Source organism: Euprymna scolopes, chromosome 6 (genome assembly GCF_053919585.1).
Source record: "Euprymna scolopes isolate OS-2025 chromosome 6, ASM5391958v1, whole genome shotgun sequence".
Lineage (NCBI taxonomy): Eukaryota > Metazoa > Mollusca > Cephalopoda > Sepiida > Sepiolidae > Euprymna > Euprymna scolopes.
The window spans coordinates 124,746,655-124,766,720 of record NC_136487.1 but is presented as its reverse complement, the minus strand read 5'-3'; the positions used below and the strand labels follow the sequence as shown (position 1 = coordinate 124,766,720).

The window sequence follows — 20,066 nt, the reverse complement described above, 5'->3', positions numbered from 1 at the left end:
TCTAAGGAAATGGCATAAACACTAGAGGATGATCTTTCATCTGTAGTAGAATGGGGACAAAAATGGATGGTCACATTCAATGCTGCCAAGACTAAACTTGTTTCCCTCAATAATTACAAGAACCCTCTACCACCAATAGCAATGACCAGAGACTCTTTATCTGAAAGTACATCTTTTAAACTCCTTGGCTTAACGTTCACAGGAAACACAAGTTGGAACAATTACCTTGAAAGCATTGCCAGGACCGCTGTGAAGAAGGTAGGTTCTCTCTACTGCGCTAGAAAACTACTAACATCCGAAAGTATCCTGTACCTCTATAAGGCCACCATTCGCCCATGTATGGAGTATTGCTGTCATATTTGGGCTGATGCATCTGCCACTCATCTCTCACTCCTAGACAAGGTTCAAAAGAGAGTCGCCTATCTGATAGGTCCTGAACTGTCATCTAAGCTTCAGCCTTTGTCCCATCAATGAAATGTTGCATCACTCTGCCTGTTCGACAATTATTTTAATGATGAATGCTCTGACGAACTGCAAGCACTTGTTCCCCCACGACAAACCCGACAGGCAGCTAAATCCCACCCCTACACAGAGATCCCTAGATGTAAAAGGGCTTTCTACTCTAGTAGTTTGTTCCCCAGAACCGCTAGACTTTGGAATTCCATTCCAGGTCCCTGCTTCCCCAACTGTACTGACATGCAGAAGTTCAAGTGTAACGTGAACCGACATCTTGCTGCTCAACTCCCTACATAGTACCCCCCTCCCTACACCTAAGTGGCAATGTGCCTTCTTTGGTGTGTAAATGTAATAAAATAAAAAAAAGAAAAAGATTTTTGGAGAAACAATTCTTTCTCTTTTCGGGCAGATACAAAAAAAAAAAAAAAAAAGTCGCCATTCCTCCAGAAAGCCTCAGTCAGGGCACATGTTAATTAAATAGTATGCTGAATGTATCTCTCTGCGCAGACCCTATACTGTAAAATCTCTTTTCATGTAATTGTCTTCTTTGTGCTAATGAATATTGAAAAAAATTTTGGCATTCGAGTTAAGGGAGAAGTTCTTTTGTCAATTGCCAAAATCTGATAAATACTGAAAAAAAAAAATTTTTAGCAGATAGAAGTAATCCATTTCTTAGAAGCATGGAGAAAATGAAACTTAAAACACAACGTTATAAGAACGATGACGTGCAGTTTTTTTTCTTTTTCTTTTTTTAAACAAATATTCATTTAAAGTTTCAAATATTTTGCTTATAACAGCCTCCATCAGGAATTTCTTTTACATTAATATATTTTTTTTCTTCTTGCCATGGTGTCGTTTGGCACAATTTTTGTATAAGTTGGTGATTGTGTATTGTCCACTCCAGTGGGTAGGCGCCTGTTCATGTGCAAATGTGTAGCAATTAGAAGTAATCCACTTTTTAAAAACATGGAGAAAATGAAATTGAAAATATGGCGTTAGAAAGAACGACCACATGCAGATTCTTATTTTTTTTTTATATACCTATATTTATATGCATAGATCGTCATATAATGATTAGATCACTCCGACTGACGTTAAAAGCCAAACCTGACTTCGGTTGCCGGGGTTCAAATCTTTCGACTGACGTTAATCGTGACATCCTGCACTGATGATTCCCGAAAGGATGAAACACTAGTTTCTGTAGATATTTAATAATTATATGTACATACACACTAGCAAAAGTACTCGTCATTGACTGAGTTCAAAAACAGCCTACAGAAAATGGACTCTGATTTATAAAAGTATGATAGGTTATGAAAAGGAACGGTTGTAAATTTGGGTTGAATTTGGGGGTATCAAAACCAAAGCAAAATATGATGAAAGTAAAAATAAAATAGATAAACCCCATAATTTATTATACCATACCTGTTCACACTGAAACACTTATCACAATATTCTGTGGATCTATATTAAAAAACTTTGTTAAACTTTGTGACATATTTCCATTCGATGGAGGTCAGGTGCGAACGAACACCCCATAATTTTATTATACCATATTTCTTCAAACTGAAACATAATTATCAAAGTATACTTACGCAGATAGATACGAAAAGTCTTTATTAAAGTTTGTGCCTATTTCCATTCTATGGAGGCCAGGTGCGAACGCAGACCTCACAATTTTATTATACCATCCCTATTTAAGTTAAAACATACTTATCAAAGTATTCTTGTGTACATCTATATCAAAAACACTTGTAAACGTTTTTTTTTTGTTTTTTTTTTTTAATTTAAAAATTTTTTTATGTCCATACTTTGTGGACCAGGCGCGAACGCAAATCCCACAATTTTAATGAACCACTGTTCTGCCGGATCAAACATACCCATTCCTGTGTATCGATACATCTATCATTATATGTAATCAGTTTTTTAAAATAGTCAACCAAATAGGAGCGTATTCGTGACCAGACACACACACAGACAGCTTTATATTATATATATATAATTACACACACACGTGTCTAGTATCTGATTCTCTTTAACGTGCCTGTATTTATATGTATCAATATGTTACAGAAGCTTGTGTGTTATCTAGTATGTATATAACAATGCCTTTGATATCTAATGAATGTGTATACAGAGTATCCATCTAGCACCGTGCTCGTCTATCTAGAGTTCGATGTGTGTGTATGTACCTTTAAATGCAGTTCATAACAGAACTATAATATATATAAATACTATTTTACAACGCAAAGGATGAATAACACTTATTTGGGGTTTCAACAACTGGTCCATCTTTGGTCTTGTTTTGCAGCAAACTGCAATGAAAATTCTCCCCAAGAAACGACAGAGCCTCAGGTTTTATTTTTGGCAACTTTATTGCAGAATGTTTTTTTTTTTTCTCTTTTGGAAAGTTGCAACGCTGATTCTAATTATCACCATTTCTTACCCCCTCTACTCAACGCCATCATGAACTTTGCTATTTTCTCTGTCCCTCTCCAGACTGACTAATTTCCACATATCTCAAAAAGACCATCTCCCCTCTAAATAACGTCATTAGCATATGTTATTAAGATAAACACCTGATGTTTTTACATGTCATTATTTCCAAGTTGTCAAACTTGTTATAATAATTTTAATTTACATTCCTAAATGTAAATAAACATTTATTCTAACTATTTGGATTATTCTAAAACATTTTTGACTTGAATAATCATAATTGTTGACCAACACACTTTCGGTGTTGCCCAGTCAATATCTATCATTAGAAAGTGAACACCGACTCCAGTAAAAGATCCCGGTAGCACAATCGCTTGGCATGTTATATGGATGGCTCTTGTTGTGATTTAATAAATAAAGAGACACGCTTATAACAAGTGATTTTTGTAAAATTATTTATTAAGAAAAGAGGAAAAAAGAAAACTGTACAAGAAAATCTTTTCACCATTACAAGATGACATTTTTTTTTTTTTTGTCAGATTAATAAGCAATATGCAAGAAGACCTGCGTGTGTGTGTGCATCTGTTATTATAAACATGGGAAAAGGCATCTTTGTGAAGAGAGATAAATGTTTGAATTTTGTTTGTATGTGTCGTATTGAGCCCAAAACAGCAAAAAGTCGAGTCTAGGGTGTTTATGATTTGTGTAGGTTGCGTTGTTGTCTGATTTGTAGAAATTATATACACATACACATTATTACTTCATGTAATAACATATATATTACTACTTCATGTAATAATGTCTGTTTGACGTATTCCTGTATACATATAAATGTGGCCACAACTAGGCAGCATTGTATTTTGATACAGTGTTTTAACATAACATTACATGATCAATTAGAGATAACATCCATCAAATGAATGACTACCATTAATTTAAAAGGCCATAACTGAAGCTTCTTTAAAAGGTGATAGGTTCAAATTTAGACAATGTTTTTTTTTCTGCATTTAAGAACTTTGGGTGCGGGACATTTAATTATATACATTTTAATTTTTTTGGGTTTTTTTGTAAATATTGCACATTTTTCAATTTATTGCACAGAATAAATGTAAATTTTGTTGTAAAAAAAGAAAAAGAAATTTTAAATATTGCAAATAAAAAATTATTAAATACGAGTGTACAGCTTCTGTCAAAGATAATGGGAGAAATTATGCTTTATTAATGTTTACATTTAATATGCATACAAAATAATGGGTGTAACAACACTATAATAGCGAAATTCAAAATTTTTAATATTGAATTTCAAGGAAAACCAATGGTCTCTACTTAATCGTCATGTTACAGTAATGAATATATCCAAAAATTATGAAAAACGGTAAGGTAGAAAAAATCTTTTCACATAAATTAGCAAAAATAAAATGTTTAACCCAAAACAATACTGGAGAGTTATAAGGGGAGGTAAATAGCATGTAACTATTGCCGACACTTTTTAATAAAAAGTGTGGGTTAATCATAAAAATTGGCCTCCGGGACAAGATCAAAGTGTAGTATCTGTTATTCAGATGCTGCACTTCAATTTCTTGTTCTCTATCAGTGGAGGAGAAATCCTTCACGACTGAGACAATTTTTATTTTTGTTCCTTTTCTCCACATTAAAAAACGACCCTGGTGTCTAACTCTGTCCCGTGGGGAGGCATTGTAAATAGGAACAATCATAAATATTAGCGTGTTGCTATTTTAGCATAATTGAGTTACTTCCCTTGTTATATCATCTAAAAAAAAAAAAAAAAAAAAAATATGCCAACGTTTTTTTTACGATAAAGATCGAAAACTTGTGTCTTTTTTCAAATAATGCAGTAATATTTAAGTACATGGCAATTCTCCTATCATTACTTTTAGTTGAAATTGACACAAAAAATTAGTAGATACTTTTTTTTTTTTTTTGAATCAATTTTTTGTTTTCTAAATTTTGCTATTATAGTGTACCTATTTACTATGCCTCCCCACGGGACAGAGTTAGACACCAGGGTCGTTTTTTAACGTGGAGAAAAGGTACAAAAATAAAAATTGTCTCAGTCGTGTAGGATTTCTCCTCCACCGAAAGAGAACAAGAAATGGAAGTGCAGCATCTGAAGAACAGATACTACACTTTGATCTTGTCCCGAAGGCCAAAGTTGCAACAAATAATGTCTCAATTGGTGAAATTTAAAAATAAAGAAAACCTCAAATTGGAAAGTTGAAAAAGAAAGAAAAAATATATCAATCGGTATAGAAAGAAAGTGTATAATTATGAAAACAGAGTGGATTTTGATTATAGTCAGCTAATATCTTCCTTAATTTTCTGCATGGCTGCTATCGGAACCAGTGAAAAGGCAAAATAGTTCATTTGCTATTTTCTCTCACGTCTATATCTCCCCTGTGCATGTACTTTTTTTTTTAATATTACATTTTAGTGAAAACGGCTCTTTCCAATTTTGTTTGATTTTTATTTTATTAAGAATTATTGAAAAATGTTTTTGCAATTTTTTTTTTATTAAAACTAATTGAAACCACTTTTTTCAATCATTTTTTAAGAATTATTGAAAGCATGAAAAAAAATTGAAAGCATAAATATAAAATTTAAAATAATTAAATCTTACTTTTTATATATATATTTTTATTAAAAGTTAAAATAAAGACTAATATTGTGTTATTTTTTAGTTATGGGACGATTCCAATATTTTTCCCCGATTCCGTGCTAAATTCCTGATTCCAATTCTTTTAAATCTCTAAATATTTAACTATGGAATTGTTATTTCCCCTGATTTTTGTAAAAACACATGTTAAATATGCAGATATTTTCTCAAACGTCAAAATACACTTGCGGAGGATGATCTATCGATTTAAGCTTTACTGGTAATTTAAAAATCAATAAATGCTTATTTTATCATTAGCAGCAATGGAAGATTTTGGTTTTAACAAAATCATATAAAAAAGACAATTAAAAGAATTGTTTTGGCATTGGAAAATAGGCATCAATTTTTCTGATTCCGATTAATCGTCCCAACACTATTTTTTTTTATTTATTGTCTAGTTTTCAATAATGTTCATTTTTATTTTATTTCAATAAATTGCTTCAAAATACAAATATTGAAAAAAATAAAGTTAAGGGGCTCTTTTTGCCTTTTCACCAGTTCTAGTAGCAACCACATGGTAAAATTAGGGACACTATAACCAAGATTCCCCCCCCCCCAAATTCATTTCGGATAGATGGGGGAGGGGAGGTATCTGACTTGCTATTTGTTTTCCCCAGTTTCCTAAACATTAGAAATAGTTTCATCCAGCAATTTTTTTTTTCTTTGGTCTTTATTATAGAATGGAGGATTTAAAATGATTTTTTATCTGCCTTTCCCTTTATATAAAAAAAAAAATACAAAATTAATTTAAGATCTAAGTGTAGCATTTGTTCTCGTCCGTCTTAGGAGACCAACTTCCTCCTATTGGAAGAGGTGTGTTGGTTTATGACTGAACATCCTCACCTCCTTCATCGTTCAATACTGAAAAGGCCTGATCATAGCTAACCTTGCACCTATCCAGAGTGCAAGGCAAATATACAATTCATAATGTTGAATTACGAGGATTGTTCCAGAAGTAAGGCCTCCTATTTTTTTTTTAACTCAAAAACTATAATGTTGAAAAACCTATTAAGACGGGAGTGGTATCATGAAAACGAGCGAACTTTGTGCTTGAGAATTTATTTTTCTACATAGTCACTACCATTCTCAATGCACTTTTGCCAGCCTCTTTTGATGCTTTGGTCGTAAAAATTTGTAAAGTGCTTTATCATTCACATCTCTGTCGCCACTCTGAAATTGACGAACCCATCTCGTAACTGTGCTGACATCGACTGCATCTTCATAAATGTTCAACAGGTACAAGTGAATACTGATTAGTTCAATTTTTTCTGCATGGAGGAATTCAATGATGCATCTCTGCTTCTGATGCATGTCCATAACTAGAGTTGCTTTTTTAAGAGTTTTACACCATCAATATCTGCAACAGAGAGATGAAACTTTCAGGTCATGGATGCATAACTTCAGTCATTATAGCAATGCAATTTGCAATCCCCTCTGATTCATTTGGGACTGTTGGAACATCCCTGGTAGTTTCTTCAGAACTAAATTTGGTGATTAAAACTAAATAGCATAGGAAAAAAAAGTGTTTATATAAGGATGAAAGACCAAATAGTTAGCACCATTTTAGTAAGATTTTTGTTACAAGTCCAGAATTCAACTAAAAAGAAAAAAATACAGAAAAATATAATGTACGAAACAAAAAGTCATATTCCAAAAATCATATAAATTGATCAAGTAGTTTTTTAACTAAGAAAATCAAATTTTATGAGGAAGTGCCTCATATTTTTAAAATTATATAGGGAGACAACTCGATGCGAATTACCTAAATTTTTAATCAGTATTGTAATAGTCAAGATATACTATTAATCACTAAAAATCGTTAAAAAAACAAAACAAAAACATGATTTTCTATATAAAAATAAACTACTTCATCAATTTATGTGCTTTTTGGAATATAACATTCTCATTCTGTAATGGGTATGTACATTATAAAGATTTTTCTGGAAGCCACTCGAGGAACATACACAGATTTTTATTTATTTTTTGCTTTTTTAAGTTGGCAGCACAAGATAGTTCCCCCATTTCATTAATCATAGAATTTGATTTTCTGAATTAAAAATAAAACTATGCGATCAATTTATGTGATTTTTGGAATACGGCATTTTCGTTTTGGGGGTAATTCTGAATGAAAATTGAAAATGTAAGGTCAGTTCAAATAAGTTTTTTTAACAAATATCTTCGTGAATTAAGAAAGCAATAAAAAAAAAAAAGGAAACTTAATGTTTTGATAATATGTAAAATATTAGGGTAAATTATATAACGTGTTATATTTGTATGAAACAAGTTTTTAAGCTTTGATTTTTTTTTTTTTTTTTTGCTCTTATATTTTAAATATATAAAAAAAACCGGTTTGAATATTGCACTGGAATATACTGTCATGGTTGAACATTTTTAATTTTAATTCATTGCACAAGAAATATTAAATGCTTTATAACAATATTTCTTCCCTGAGGGTAACAACATGGTCATTTTCAAAACTAATGTAAATAAACACTTGTCATAAACCGTCCTCCTAAGTCATCAAATTATTATTCATTTCATTAATTATTTTCAATTCTCTCATTCTTTATCCTCAAGTAGATTTTAGTCTTTATACATGATGACTCATTAATAAAAAATATAAATTTACGTTTGAAAAAAGAGGCAGGGAGGGGAGGGCGAGTTCTGCAGAATTTTCCCCTATATTAAAAAACAAAAATCTATATGATGTACATACCCATAACGGAACAAAAACATCATACTCTGAAAATCATATAAATTGATCAAGTAGTTTCATTTTTAACCAAGATAATCAAATTTTATGAGTTAGTGAAAAGTGACAGCCTTGCATTGTCATCTTAAAGAAACAAGGACAGATAACTTTCACAATAATTCAAACTTGCAAGATTACCCCTGTAATGCCTACGGTTTCCCAATTATTTCTTTAAAATTGATTGTCTTTATAAAAAATAAAACTACTTGACCAACTTACGTGATTTTTGGAATATGATCTTTTCGTGTTGTCACTTTATATATATCATTATGGCTTTTCTTGTATTTTTGTATTTTAATATAAGGGGAACTCTGGACAACCACCAAAAAGAATTAAAATGGATGAAATTATTTTGTCTTAAATATTCCTTTTCCTTCTTCTTTTTTTTTTTTTTTTAACAGATTTTATTGTGTAGGATACAATATCGCTTAATGTGTTTATAAAAGAAATTGAAAGGATGTAAGGTCAGTTAAAATGATGTCCAAGTAACAAAATATATTATTGAAATACATGACAAATCAAAAAAATTCGGAAACTTACATTATCATAACATTTAAAATAGCAAAGTTAAAAAAAAAAAAAAAAAAAAAAAAAAAAAAAACGGCATTCAAATTTTCCTATAGAAAATGGAAGGATAAATCATATTTTGTTACATTTGAATGAAACAATATTTTGGACACTTGTGCATTATTAATGGATATCTAAAAAAAAAAAAAAAAAGGATGCACTTTAAGTAAAAACACTAATGTGTATGTAAGTGTCATGGAAGATATTAACAAAAATTTTAAATTATGAAAAATGATTGTGCTGAAGATCTGCTAGAACTGTTTCTTTTTTACAAAAAAAGTTTAGATGCTTCTACAGAATTGGGACGAGATTTTGTAGTCGATAAATGGAGTTTTCAGATAAAAAACAATGGTTTCAACTGATTTTTTTGTCAATTCTAATAAGTTACAATGGTAGCTCCCAAATTATGCAGTCTAAATTACCTGAATATTACTGAATTATTAAAAAACAACTTTAATTGTGTTAACAGGTGAAAAATTGCCGCCATCTTAGTTTAATTCGAACGGAAAATTACCTCCCTGTCAAACTGTGTTTTACAATCGTTTCCATCAAATTCTATTTTTTATTTTCTTTAATAAAATATATTCTACATTATCAATTTTCTTAATTTTTGGATATAATCTTAAAAATACAAAGAATATATAGATACCATTGTTTTCATGTGAAATTCAGTTTTACGATTTCCGAAAATCTTGTCCCAATTCTGTAGAAGTGCCAAAAATTTATTATGGAACCACCCTTTTCTAATTTGCAATAGCGAAAGTTAAAACAAGGGAGATAAGTCAGTTTGTCATACAGAATAGACTAAACAGCTAAAACTAAATTTGACAAATTTTATTTTAACTTGCAATTTCTACTCTATCATTTTTCGTAATTTTTGGAAGTTTTACTACTTTTGACGTGACATGTAATTGCGTAATAGTGTTTTTTCTTAAGATTCACTTTTTAGATATCCACTTACAATGAACAAGTGCACAAGTCTTTAAATTCTTATCAAGCTTTTAATTTTTTACTCTACATTTTAATAAAGAGACCTTCAAATTCATTATCAAAAAAAATTTAAATATTGTATGGAAATAAATTGCCATGGTTAAGCACTTAATTTTAATTTATCACACAAAAATAATTTAATAAATGCAAATTATTTTTGAAAACAAGAGATGAAATTATTTTGCTTTAAATACTTAAAATAACTTCCCAGAGTTTATTGCGGCAAGATTACAATGTCAGTCAATCATATTCTTAGAAGAAATTGGAGACGTCTAAAGTCAGTTTACATAATTTTCATATAATAATGGTCATCTGTCAAAAAAAAAAAAAATGGAAGCACAAAGAAAAAAAAAAAATCTTCTAAGCTAATTTTTTTGTCATATATATGTATGTACATATTATTGATAAGACCATTCCAATATTTTCCCGCCGATTCTGATACAATTATTGATTCTACTTCAGTTTCTCCAGATTGTTTTAAAATTTCTAAATAAAGAGTTCGTTATTTGGGGGGAGGGTACTGCAAAAACGTATGTGATATCTACATATATTTTCGCAAACGTAAAATACAATTAGGAGGGTAATCTATAAATTTTAGCTTTGCTGATAGTTTAAAATCAATAAATATTTATCATTTCATCATTAATACGAGCCATAGAAAATTAAGTTTTAAACAAAAACAAAGAAACACAAAAATAAAAAAACAATCGTTTGGGCATCAGAAAACATGTGCAAATTTTTCCGATTCTGAAAAGTTCCAATTATTTCAATTCCCGATTCATCGTCGCAATACTAATATACATATATGATGATGATTGCAACGTCTTGTCAGACAAGTGCCACTCCCTCAGTCACTGAAAGTCCATGTGCCCGAAGATGACTTTAGTCCGGTCAGCGACTTGCACACCCTCAAGCAGACATAAAACTGAAGACGTTCATTGGTATACACACACATACAATACATACATACATAGGCATACACACACATATACATACATGAATGCACACACACACATTATATATACACACACAAATTTCTTGAGGGTTGCTGAGTTGAGTATTTCTTGCTGGTGTTGTATGTTGTCAATATTTTAATGCATGAATATTACCTGAAAAAAAAAAAAAAATTTGCATTTTAATCTCGGATTGTCCTTTTGTTTTTTCTTTCAAAGAAATGTTTGAATTATTTGGACTGCTAATCTCATCTTGGATGTAAAACTCACGTTTCGACCGATATAACCCCTGATGTTCTTCAGGTTCATCTATTTTGAGATCTGAAATGTATACAAATTTTCAAACTGAACCCTTTATTTGATCCAAAACAATGGACTGTCCTCATTCCACGGATTAAATAAAGGGTTCAGTTTGAAATCCGTTTGCATTTCCGAATATGAAAAAAATGATTCTTGTCCAAAATTTCCCCTACATTAAAAAACCAAAAAAATCAGAAAATCTGTATGACATACACACTTGTGACGGAGTGAAAATATACTCCTAAAATCATGTAAATTGATCAAATAGAGTTATTTTTAATTAAGAAAATCAAATTTTATGAGTAAAAGAGCAATTGTCTTGCGTCACCAACTTGAAAATAATCTCAAGAAACAAGGCAGATAACTCAACATTAATTCAAGCTTGCAAGATTTTTGTTGTAATGTCTAAAAATTCCCATTAATTGCTTAAAAATTATTTTCTTTATAAAAATAAACCTACTTGATCAATTTACATGATTTTTGGAATATGATATTTTCATTTCATCACGGGTACATCTATAATACAGATTTTTCTTTATTTTTGTTTTGTTTTTAATATAGGGGAAATTCTGGACGAGAACTGAAAAAAATGTCCTTGAAAGGATTAAGAGATATCATTAGCCAAAATGTTGAGACTAAAATTTATGCTGAGAATAATAGTCCAACCAATTTAAAGTATCTAAAAAATTGCAAAAAAAAAAAAAATAACAATTTGTGCAAGATTTAAAATATAGATGGGTTCAAAAGTAGGTATACAGACCCATTGTTCTGCACAAAGCCATTAATCAAAACATGAGCTTGAACAGGATAATGTGTATGTGAATAATATCAAGACAAGCCCTTCTAGTTTCAGCAAGTGGGGTGTCGCTGCACCTTTCACTCGTTGTGCATGCACTACTTCACAAATATGTATGCAACATGAACTGGAACAAAACTGCTGAGGACATTGCAAAGACTGATGCAAAGAAGGTAGGTTCCCTATACCATGTTAGAAAATTACTCGCACTCAAATGCTTATTCGCAGCAATTTTTTATGGAAATCGCTCCAGACAATGCATGAAGCCACCTGATGTAAAAAGCTAAAAATAAATAAGTATATAAAAAAAAAAATAATACTTCAAGGTCAAAAAACAATCAATACTAAGTGTGAGGTTGACAGATTCCGACTCAGAAAACAGCAATTCTTCTCCCTTTGTCATAAACATCACTCATAACATAAGAACTAAGATACAAAAAAAGGTCATCGAGAATTACAAGAGCTGCCGAAAACAAACTCAAGCTCCACTTTTCATTTTACATACTGGCATGTGTTGGAAAGCTTTTAAAAATTGACTTCCAAACTAACCTATTTCTGGCCAGGTCTTTATTTAAACTACATAACCTGAAATCTGACAGATTTTCCTTGGAAGTCACTTTCTTAGTTGTGGCAAAATTTTTAGAGGCCGGATGCCCTTCCTGCCACCAACCCAGTCAGATGATGCGATCAGTGCTTTCATCAAAACATTACCTCCAGATAACTGCTAAGGCTAAAAAGTGCTTCATCTGCTGTTAAGGTATAAATCTCCAATTCATTCCAAGTAGCATCTTAAATGCTGTACATAATGCGATCAGTACTTTAACGTTTATAATTCCTGATTTTCATGCATGACTCTCCTGATGCGATCACGTCCAAGATGGCCATATATCTTGATGAGCCTTCAACCATTAAACTGTTTTTGGAAGTTCATTTATCATTGAATGTGTTTATTTCATTAAGCTCCACACATTCATGATAACCTTTAAAACAATAGTCAAAGAATAACTGTGCAAATACAACTTTAAAAACTAAGCGATGAAGGAGATGAAAAGAATGAAAATGAGTTGCCTCAGAGCTAGATGTCTTTGCTTCCCGACTGCAACAAATGGAGAAAGTCAGAGCCTACTATAACTAAGGCACCTCTATGATAGGGAAAAAGAATAGAGAGGCAAGAGTTATTCTTGTCTGATTCCCAGTAATGACAAAAAGTTTATGTTAAAAGAAAATAAAATAAAACTGATATCCTACTTATATCATTTGGATTCTTCGTACTACCATTCTCATCTTGAGCGTTATTTTCAAAACCTTTTGGTTAATATAACCGCCGACTTTGTGGCTGGAGTACTTAAAAAAAATTTATTGTAAAAGTGACCTTCTCCTGAAGATTGAAGGTTCAATCCTCGGTGTAGGCAACTAAAAAAATACAATTGCAAATTACTTAAGACCTCTACCCAGTTATGGCCGATGGAATGAAAGCATGCTACTCCTGTGATGTAAATAAAAGGTTCTGTTCCGAATTCCATGCAGATTTCTTTTTTTTTTTTTTTTTTTTACATAGGCATCACCACATTATCAAGGCCAAGAGGCCACTCAAGGATAAGGGTTAAAGAGTGTCCAGTAGAAATTGGACAATATAGTAATCATTAGTAATGAAAATTTGGTAAATTTGATAACTTATATGGAACGGTTCATCAAGAACTTATTTACGTTAGACTTGAAGACAACCATATTGTAGTCAGCCGGAAAGCAGGAAAACGGAAGACAATTCCACAGGCGTGCAGTTCTAAGAAAGAAGCTTTGTTCATGGAATCTACGTTTAGGTTTAGGCACAGATAAAGAGTGGGGGGAATTATTGATAGTGTTTACAGCTAGACGAGTGTTTCTTGTGAAAGTTTGGCGAGGGGGGGACCATAGATTGAAGCTCAGTCGAACACTTTCCATGAAAATAACGATACATCAGAGACAAACTCGCAACATCTGAGTTCAATAAGATACACCTGAAGAAAGTCGGTAGTTATATCAACCAAAACGTTGTGAAAATGACACTCAAGATGAAAACAGTAGTCTGAACAATCTAAATAATATGAATAACCAATTCACATCTCAAAAATGCAGAAACATGATATCCTACTATCCTGCGTATACACAATTTGGTACAAACAGTAGCAAGAACATGCAGCAGCAGTAGTGATTACAGCAGACGACCACAGCAGCAGTGATGATTTTGAATCTTTGTTTGCTTTATAAGCTCTTCATTGATTCGTTCAAGTATTCAACTTCCTTCTGATTGGTTAAATCAGGGATCATCTTTACATGAAGATTCAACATATGGCCTACTTTCTTTCTTTTTTTTTCTTTTTTCCAAGAAAGCAAGCTGATATCTTTCACAGTACTTCTTCCAACCCTAATTTTCACCAAAACCGCCCCTGGAACATCTGGCTTTAGGGTTTGACAGGAAACACCTTGAACTCAACATGGCTACTGTAGCTGCACACATGTGTTCCTTTTCTTACAAATGTGACATTCATCCTTTTTTTCAGAAATAAATACTTTCTCTTCCCTGCTAATGAGCCATTCATTTAATGCAACATGGAATTTCTAATTTCTTTTCGTCTTTGTCCATACTTGTGGACTTATTCTCTTCTTTTTTCGATTCCTCTTTTATTTACGTGTTCACGAAGATGATCAATAAAGTTGTTTTCAATGTTAGAATGAAACGGTCATACTATTCTTCAAACATGCACCTCCACCACAACATTAAACCCCCCCCCCATGCCACCTTAAAATTTTACATATTAAAAAGGAACTTACCTGTTTCAGACAAACTACGAGCCTTTTGAAAAGATGCCAGGGTTTCATGAAATTGCTGACGCTCACGGCCCTGAAATGAAAAATAATTTTTTAATGAAACATTCACACGTAATAATGTTATAACTGGTCTATATAATTTATTGGTTGCACTTTTATCAAATGCATGCAAAATCGTATTTAAAAATTTTTTTTTTTTATTACATTTTCACCCCAAACAAGGCACATTGCCACTTTGGTGTAGGGGACTACTATCAGGGGCAGCAACTACAGGGGTACTATGTAGGGATTTGGGCAGCAAGATGTCTGTTCACGTTGCACTTGAACTTCTGCATGTCAGTACAGTTGGGGAAGCAGGGACCTGGAATGGAATTCCAAAGTCTAGCGGTTCTGAAGAAGAAACTACTGGAAAAGGAAGATCTTTTACATCTAGGGATCTCTACAGTGTGGTGGGATTTTGCAGCCTGTCGGGTCTGTCGAGGGTGTTCACGTCGTGGGGGCACAAGAGCTTGCAGTTTGTTAGCGCATTCACCATTAAAATACTTGTAGAACAGGCAGAGGGATGCAACGTTTCGTTGATGGGACAGAGGCTGAAGCTTAGATGCCAGTTCAGGGCCTATCAGATTTGCGACTCTCTTTTGAACCTTGTCAAGGAGTGAGAGACTACTAGCCGATGCACCAGCCCAAATATGACAGCTATACCCCATACATGGGCGAATGGTTGCCTTATAGAGGTACAGGATACTTTCGGATGTATGCAGACTCTTATTCTTTCGTTGTGGTTTTTGAAATCAAAACAGACAAACCTGTTAAGACAATAATATAAGTTTATTTAACCCTAACCCTAACCTGTTAAGACAATAATATAAGTTTATTTAAAGGCATCAAGTGATAGCATATGCCAAGAGAGTGATTGGTCAGTATGTGGGTTTGGTGGTGTGATGTCAGGCAGGGCAACAGTAGAAATGTCGCCCAGTGCTCTTTCTAACATTTGTCTTATCTTATTATGTTTACATTGGCATCAAATCAATTCCTTGAATCAGAAATGTTTCATTTCATTGTGTTCTTTGAAATGCACATTGTCTTCGGTCGACATTCCACCTCGGGTTAAAATGGATGTCAAACCATTGTTTCCATTTTTGGGTTTGTATTGTACATAGATTCGAAAAAGTTGTCAAAAAACAAATATATAACAAATAAATGTTATCAAAGGCAAGATAAGTTACTTTTCTGCCAAACTGGATATATTTTTTGTGTTTTTATTCAATGTAACATATTTATTCAGCTCGAAAAACATACAGTGTTTACCGATGTATTCGAAAATTCAAGATGGCGTCTCACACCCTCTTTAACACCGTAAGTATGGAAAAAGGTGTTATAAATAAAAAACTATACAAAATACTATTAAAAACACGCCGAATATATGTCAACCTATGTCACGGTAACATATATTGAGCGAGTTTTTAACAGTATTTTATCCGTTTTTTTATTTATAACATCTTTTCCCACACTTACCGTGTTAAAGAGAGACGCCATCTTGAATGTTCCAATACATCGGTAAACACTGTATGGTTTTCGAGCTGAATAAACATGTTACATTGAATAAAAACACGAAAAATATATCCAGTTTGGTAGAAAAGTAACTTATCTTGCCTTTGATAACATTTATTTGTTTTTTGACAACTTTTTCGAATCTATGTGTACAGTAATACAAACCCCCATTTTTTTTTTTTTTTTTTTTTTTAGGTAATTTTCCATGACCCCCAACCCTGAAGAGTAGTTGCAATTTTGACATAACTAAAACAAAACACAATTGCAAGTACTCCTGAACATATTCCTTTTTTCTTCTGATGCGTCAGAAATTGACATAATTACATGAATGATTCTGCAATATGAAACAGGTGCTGTCAAGGATTGAACATTTAACATGAAAGAAATAAATGGTAAGATGGATAACATCTTGAAATTTGGAATGTAGACTTTTTGTCATTTATTTGTATACTAGCTGCACCACGTCGACACACACAATGCCGAGTCAAACACAAAATCAAGTACACTCAACATCAAGTACACTCAACATCAAGTACACTCAACATCATCTTACCATCAACGCTTATTCTGTGAACTCGGAGTATGTGAAATTCCCATATGCACAAAACAAAATCACTAAAAAAACAAAAATACCCTAACTAATGAGTAAACGTTGGATAAAATGATGGTTAAAATTATTACGAACTTGCCAGAATTCGAACCTATGCGTCACAAGTCCTGTCTGTATGCCGAAAGATGTTACCACGACTGTATACAGAAAGTGCTAAATTCCATTGACATGGGCAGATAACCTTTTTGACAATTGCACGAAACAGCCCCAAAACCCTTATTTTGGGCTTTTTGTGTGACTTGGCATTGTTCATTACGAACCATATATAGATAAGGACAATCTAGGGACTCACACCTTTCAGGGGGAAAAAAAAAAATTTCAATTCGATGCATCCGTTTGAAAGTTTTATTGGTATATATACATACACAAATTCATAAATAAGCATTTAGAATTTTATTAATAGTATTTGCATATACATCTATACTCGTATAAATTTTTTTTTTTTTTTTGTGTATTAATATTCATATTAAAAACTTTTTTCTATTTATTTAAAGAGAAAATACAACTTTGTTATATATGGGTCGTGGAATTGCATTCATCTGCAAAAGATCTAGCTAATTTGCATATTCTTTTAAACATTCATTTTAATTCCTTATTAGTTTTTTCAGTTTTCTTATAGGTGATCATCTTTAGTTAACTATTACGTGTAATTATACTCTACAGGATTTATACTTGTGTAATATTTGTGTAAAAAGGTTATAGTAAATACAAACGTCTCTCTCTATATATATTTGTATGCGTATATATATTTGTTGAAAAAATTTGGGCTACCAAACTCCTGTCAGTTTTTGGTCTATAGACATGAAACTTAATATATAGGGTATTCAAACCCATGCAAAATTTTATATTTGGGTTTTAGCTGGGGAAAATCGGTGCAAAAGTGTGAAAATTAAAAAAAATTGAATGTGCCAAGTGAAGGTCGAACAATGGCATTACGAATATGCATGCATAACGTAATAGTTATTGGTTCATGTTTTAATTTTTATCCTTGCAGCAAACATGTCTTCATAGCTTAGGCATTAACAGCGAAGGAAAAAGTAAATCATAAGCTGAACGTTTTGGTTTTGATTCTTGATGGTGGCACACAAGTCATTTTTTTTTTTTTTTTTAACTTTTTAAATAATTACTATATATTGGATTCAATATAATATAATAATAAATACGAAATTTGCATCAATCAAAACATCATATTTAAGCATATTTTACAACAGGGCAATGCCAGGCAGTCTGCTAGTATATATATATATATCTATCTATATATCTATAAAAGTGAACATGTCTGTGTGTATACATTTCCCTACGCAATAACTTTGTCAATTTTAAGTCTACAGACTCGAAATTTGATATACAGGGTACTGAGATTTGGGAAAATTTATGTGATCAGTTTCGGCCAGAAATTTGGCTGTTAAGGGTTCAAAGTTCAACGATTTGACTTTTGAGAACTCTACCAAACTTCTTCGACATTTTTGGGTATAAACACTTGAAATTTTAGATATAGGTTCCTTGAACATGGATCTAACTTAATAACTTTATTTAAGCCCAAAACAATAAATTTTAAGGGGTAATAATAGGGGTCAAAGTTAAAAAAATTTGACCTCTGCGGTCTCTACCAAATTACTCAGACAATTCCTGGTCTAAACATTTGAAATTTTACATAAAGGGTATTCAGAGATAGGGCAAGCTTTTTAATCGGTTTGGGTCGAAAATCGTTAGTTACCAATATATAAATGTATGTATGTTTGCATGTCTGCCTAAAACTTTCGACAGAGGCGGCGGATTTTACCAAGATCAGTATAGTTTTAAAGTTCAACCTTTCATACAACAAATATCAAAAAATTGGCTAAAAACATTAATATCTTCACCTTCAACTAGGCACTTTTCTACAGGGGAGGGGGGTCGTTTTTTCGCCGATATTTTTTAAAGTCATTCTCTCCTTTTGATTGTCTAGCCTTAATTTTAACATAAGTCACTTCAGGTTTGGCGGTGGTTGTAACCGCAAAGACGTCAGGTTTTTTTTTCCTCATTCACAGTACGGGTTCGAGCCTGCCTTCCTACTACCGCTTTTTTTTTTTTTTTTTTGCTCAACAGACACATCCAAATACCCGGGTAACACCGGGCTGAAATGCTAGTATATATATAATGCCGAATGCATCTAAATATTTAAAAAAAATAAATAAATAAAATTTGTATATTCACTTTTAAGAACAGAAATTACTGAAATTCCAGAAGTTTTAGATTATTTTCTCATTCTCCTTAGTGGGAGAAAATACTTAGTCTGGTGATTCGTTTGTAAAAAAAAAAAAAATGGCAATAAATTTGATTTTACCATTCTAACAATTTTATGGGTTATCACAAACATTAAACGAACAGTTTACACATAGTCTTTTACATAAATACGCACTTCTGTATGTTTTTTTTTTTTCACAAGTGAGCGATAAGACAAAACAACAAAGTAAAGTTTTTTTTACACACATGCACAGTTGCTGGTCTTTATTCTCGAATCGTCACTTTTCCATGTGTTGGCTGTTGATCCCCTCGTGGGTGTTGAGCTTCTGTTTAACTTAAAACAAATCTATTTATTCATAGAAACACAATGGAGACTTAGATTTTAAAGATTTTATTTAGAAATAGGTTGTTTATGGGAGGTAAGACAAATATCTAATACTGATTACTTGTAAAACTTGTTTTATTCTAACTTAGTCTTAAGTGACACACTGGCAGAGTCTCGAGTCAGCATTCACTTAGATTCTCTCTACATTTTCAGGACGTCTCGCTTCCAAACTCCGAATGACAAGAAATTCTGTTCTGTTCCTCCAAACACACTTCATTTTTTTGTCATATCGTTAAACCCCTGTATTTCTAGCATGTCTTGTCTTCATGCGAGCTGCAGGTAGATCTGTTTATGTTTGCTACCAGGCTATCCTGACAGGTACTATGTAATCCTTGCCAAAATGCATACTAGTTAATATAATCTCTACTTACTATTATAGGGTACTAATATATAACACCGTGAACATTGCATGTTTTTGTTAGATAGTAAATTCTGTATTATTTTCACTGTATATCTGTAACGTTTACACATGTGTTAACATGTAGACCCAACATGTTGTAGACTCCGTCACAAGGAACAGAAGACAAGTAATAATTCGACTCATTTTTTTTCTGTTGGAACA

The 20,066-nt window shown here is 32.2% G+C and overlaps 1 protein-coding gene across 1 annotated transcript in view; it reads right to left on the bottom strand.

Moving 5' to 3' along the window:
• Positions 1-10,029: 10,029 nt before the first annotated feature.
• The window catches only part of LOC145277931 (ankyrin repeat and SAM domain-containing protein 6-like), a 75,648-nt gene continuing 65,611 nt past the window's right edge, over positions 10,030-20,066 (bottom strand). The window contains exons 18-19 of the mRNA XM_080130007.1: positions 14,736-14,805; positions 10,030-10,984 (exon numbers count right to left, since the gene is read on the bottom strand). Coding sequence (XP_079986133.1) covers positions 10,959-10,984; positions 14,736-14,805 — 96 coding nt within the window. The 3' untranslated portion in view covers positions 10,030-10,958. The remainder of the gene's footprint in view (positions 10,985-14,735; positions 14,806-20,066) is intronic.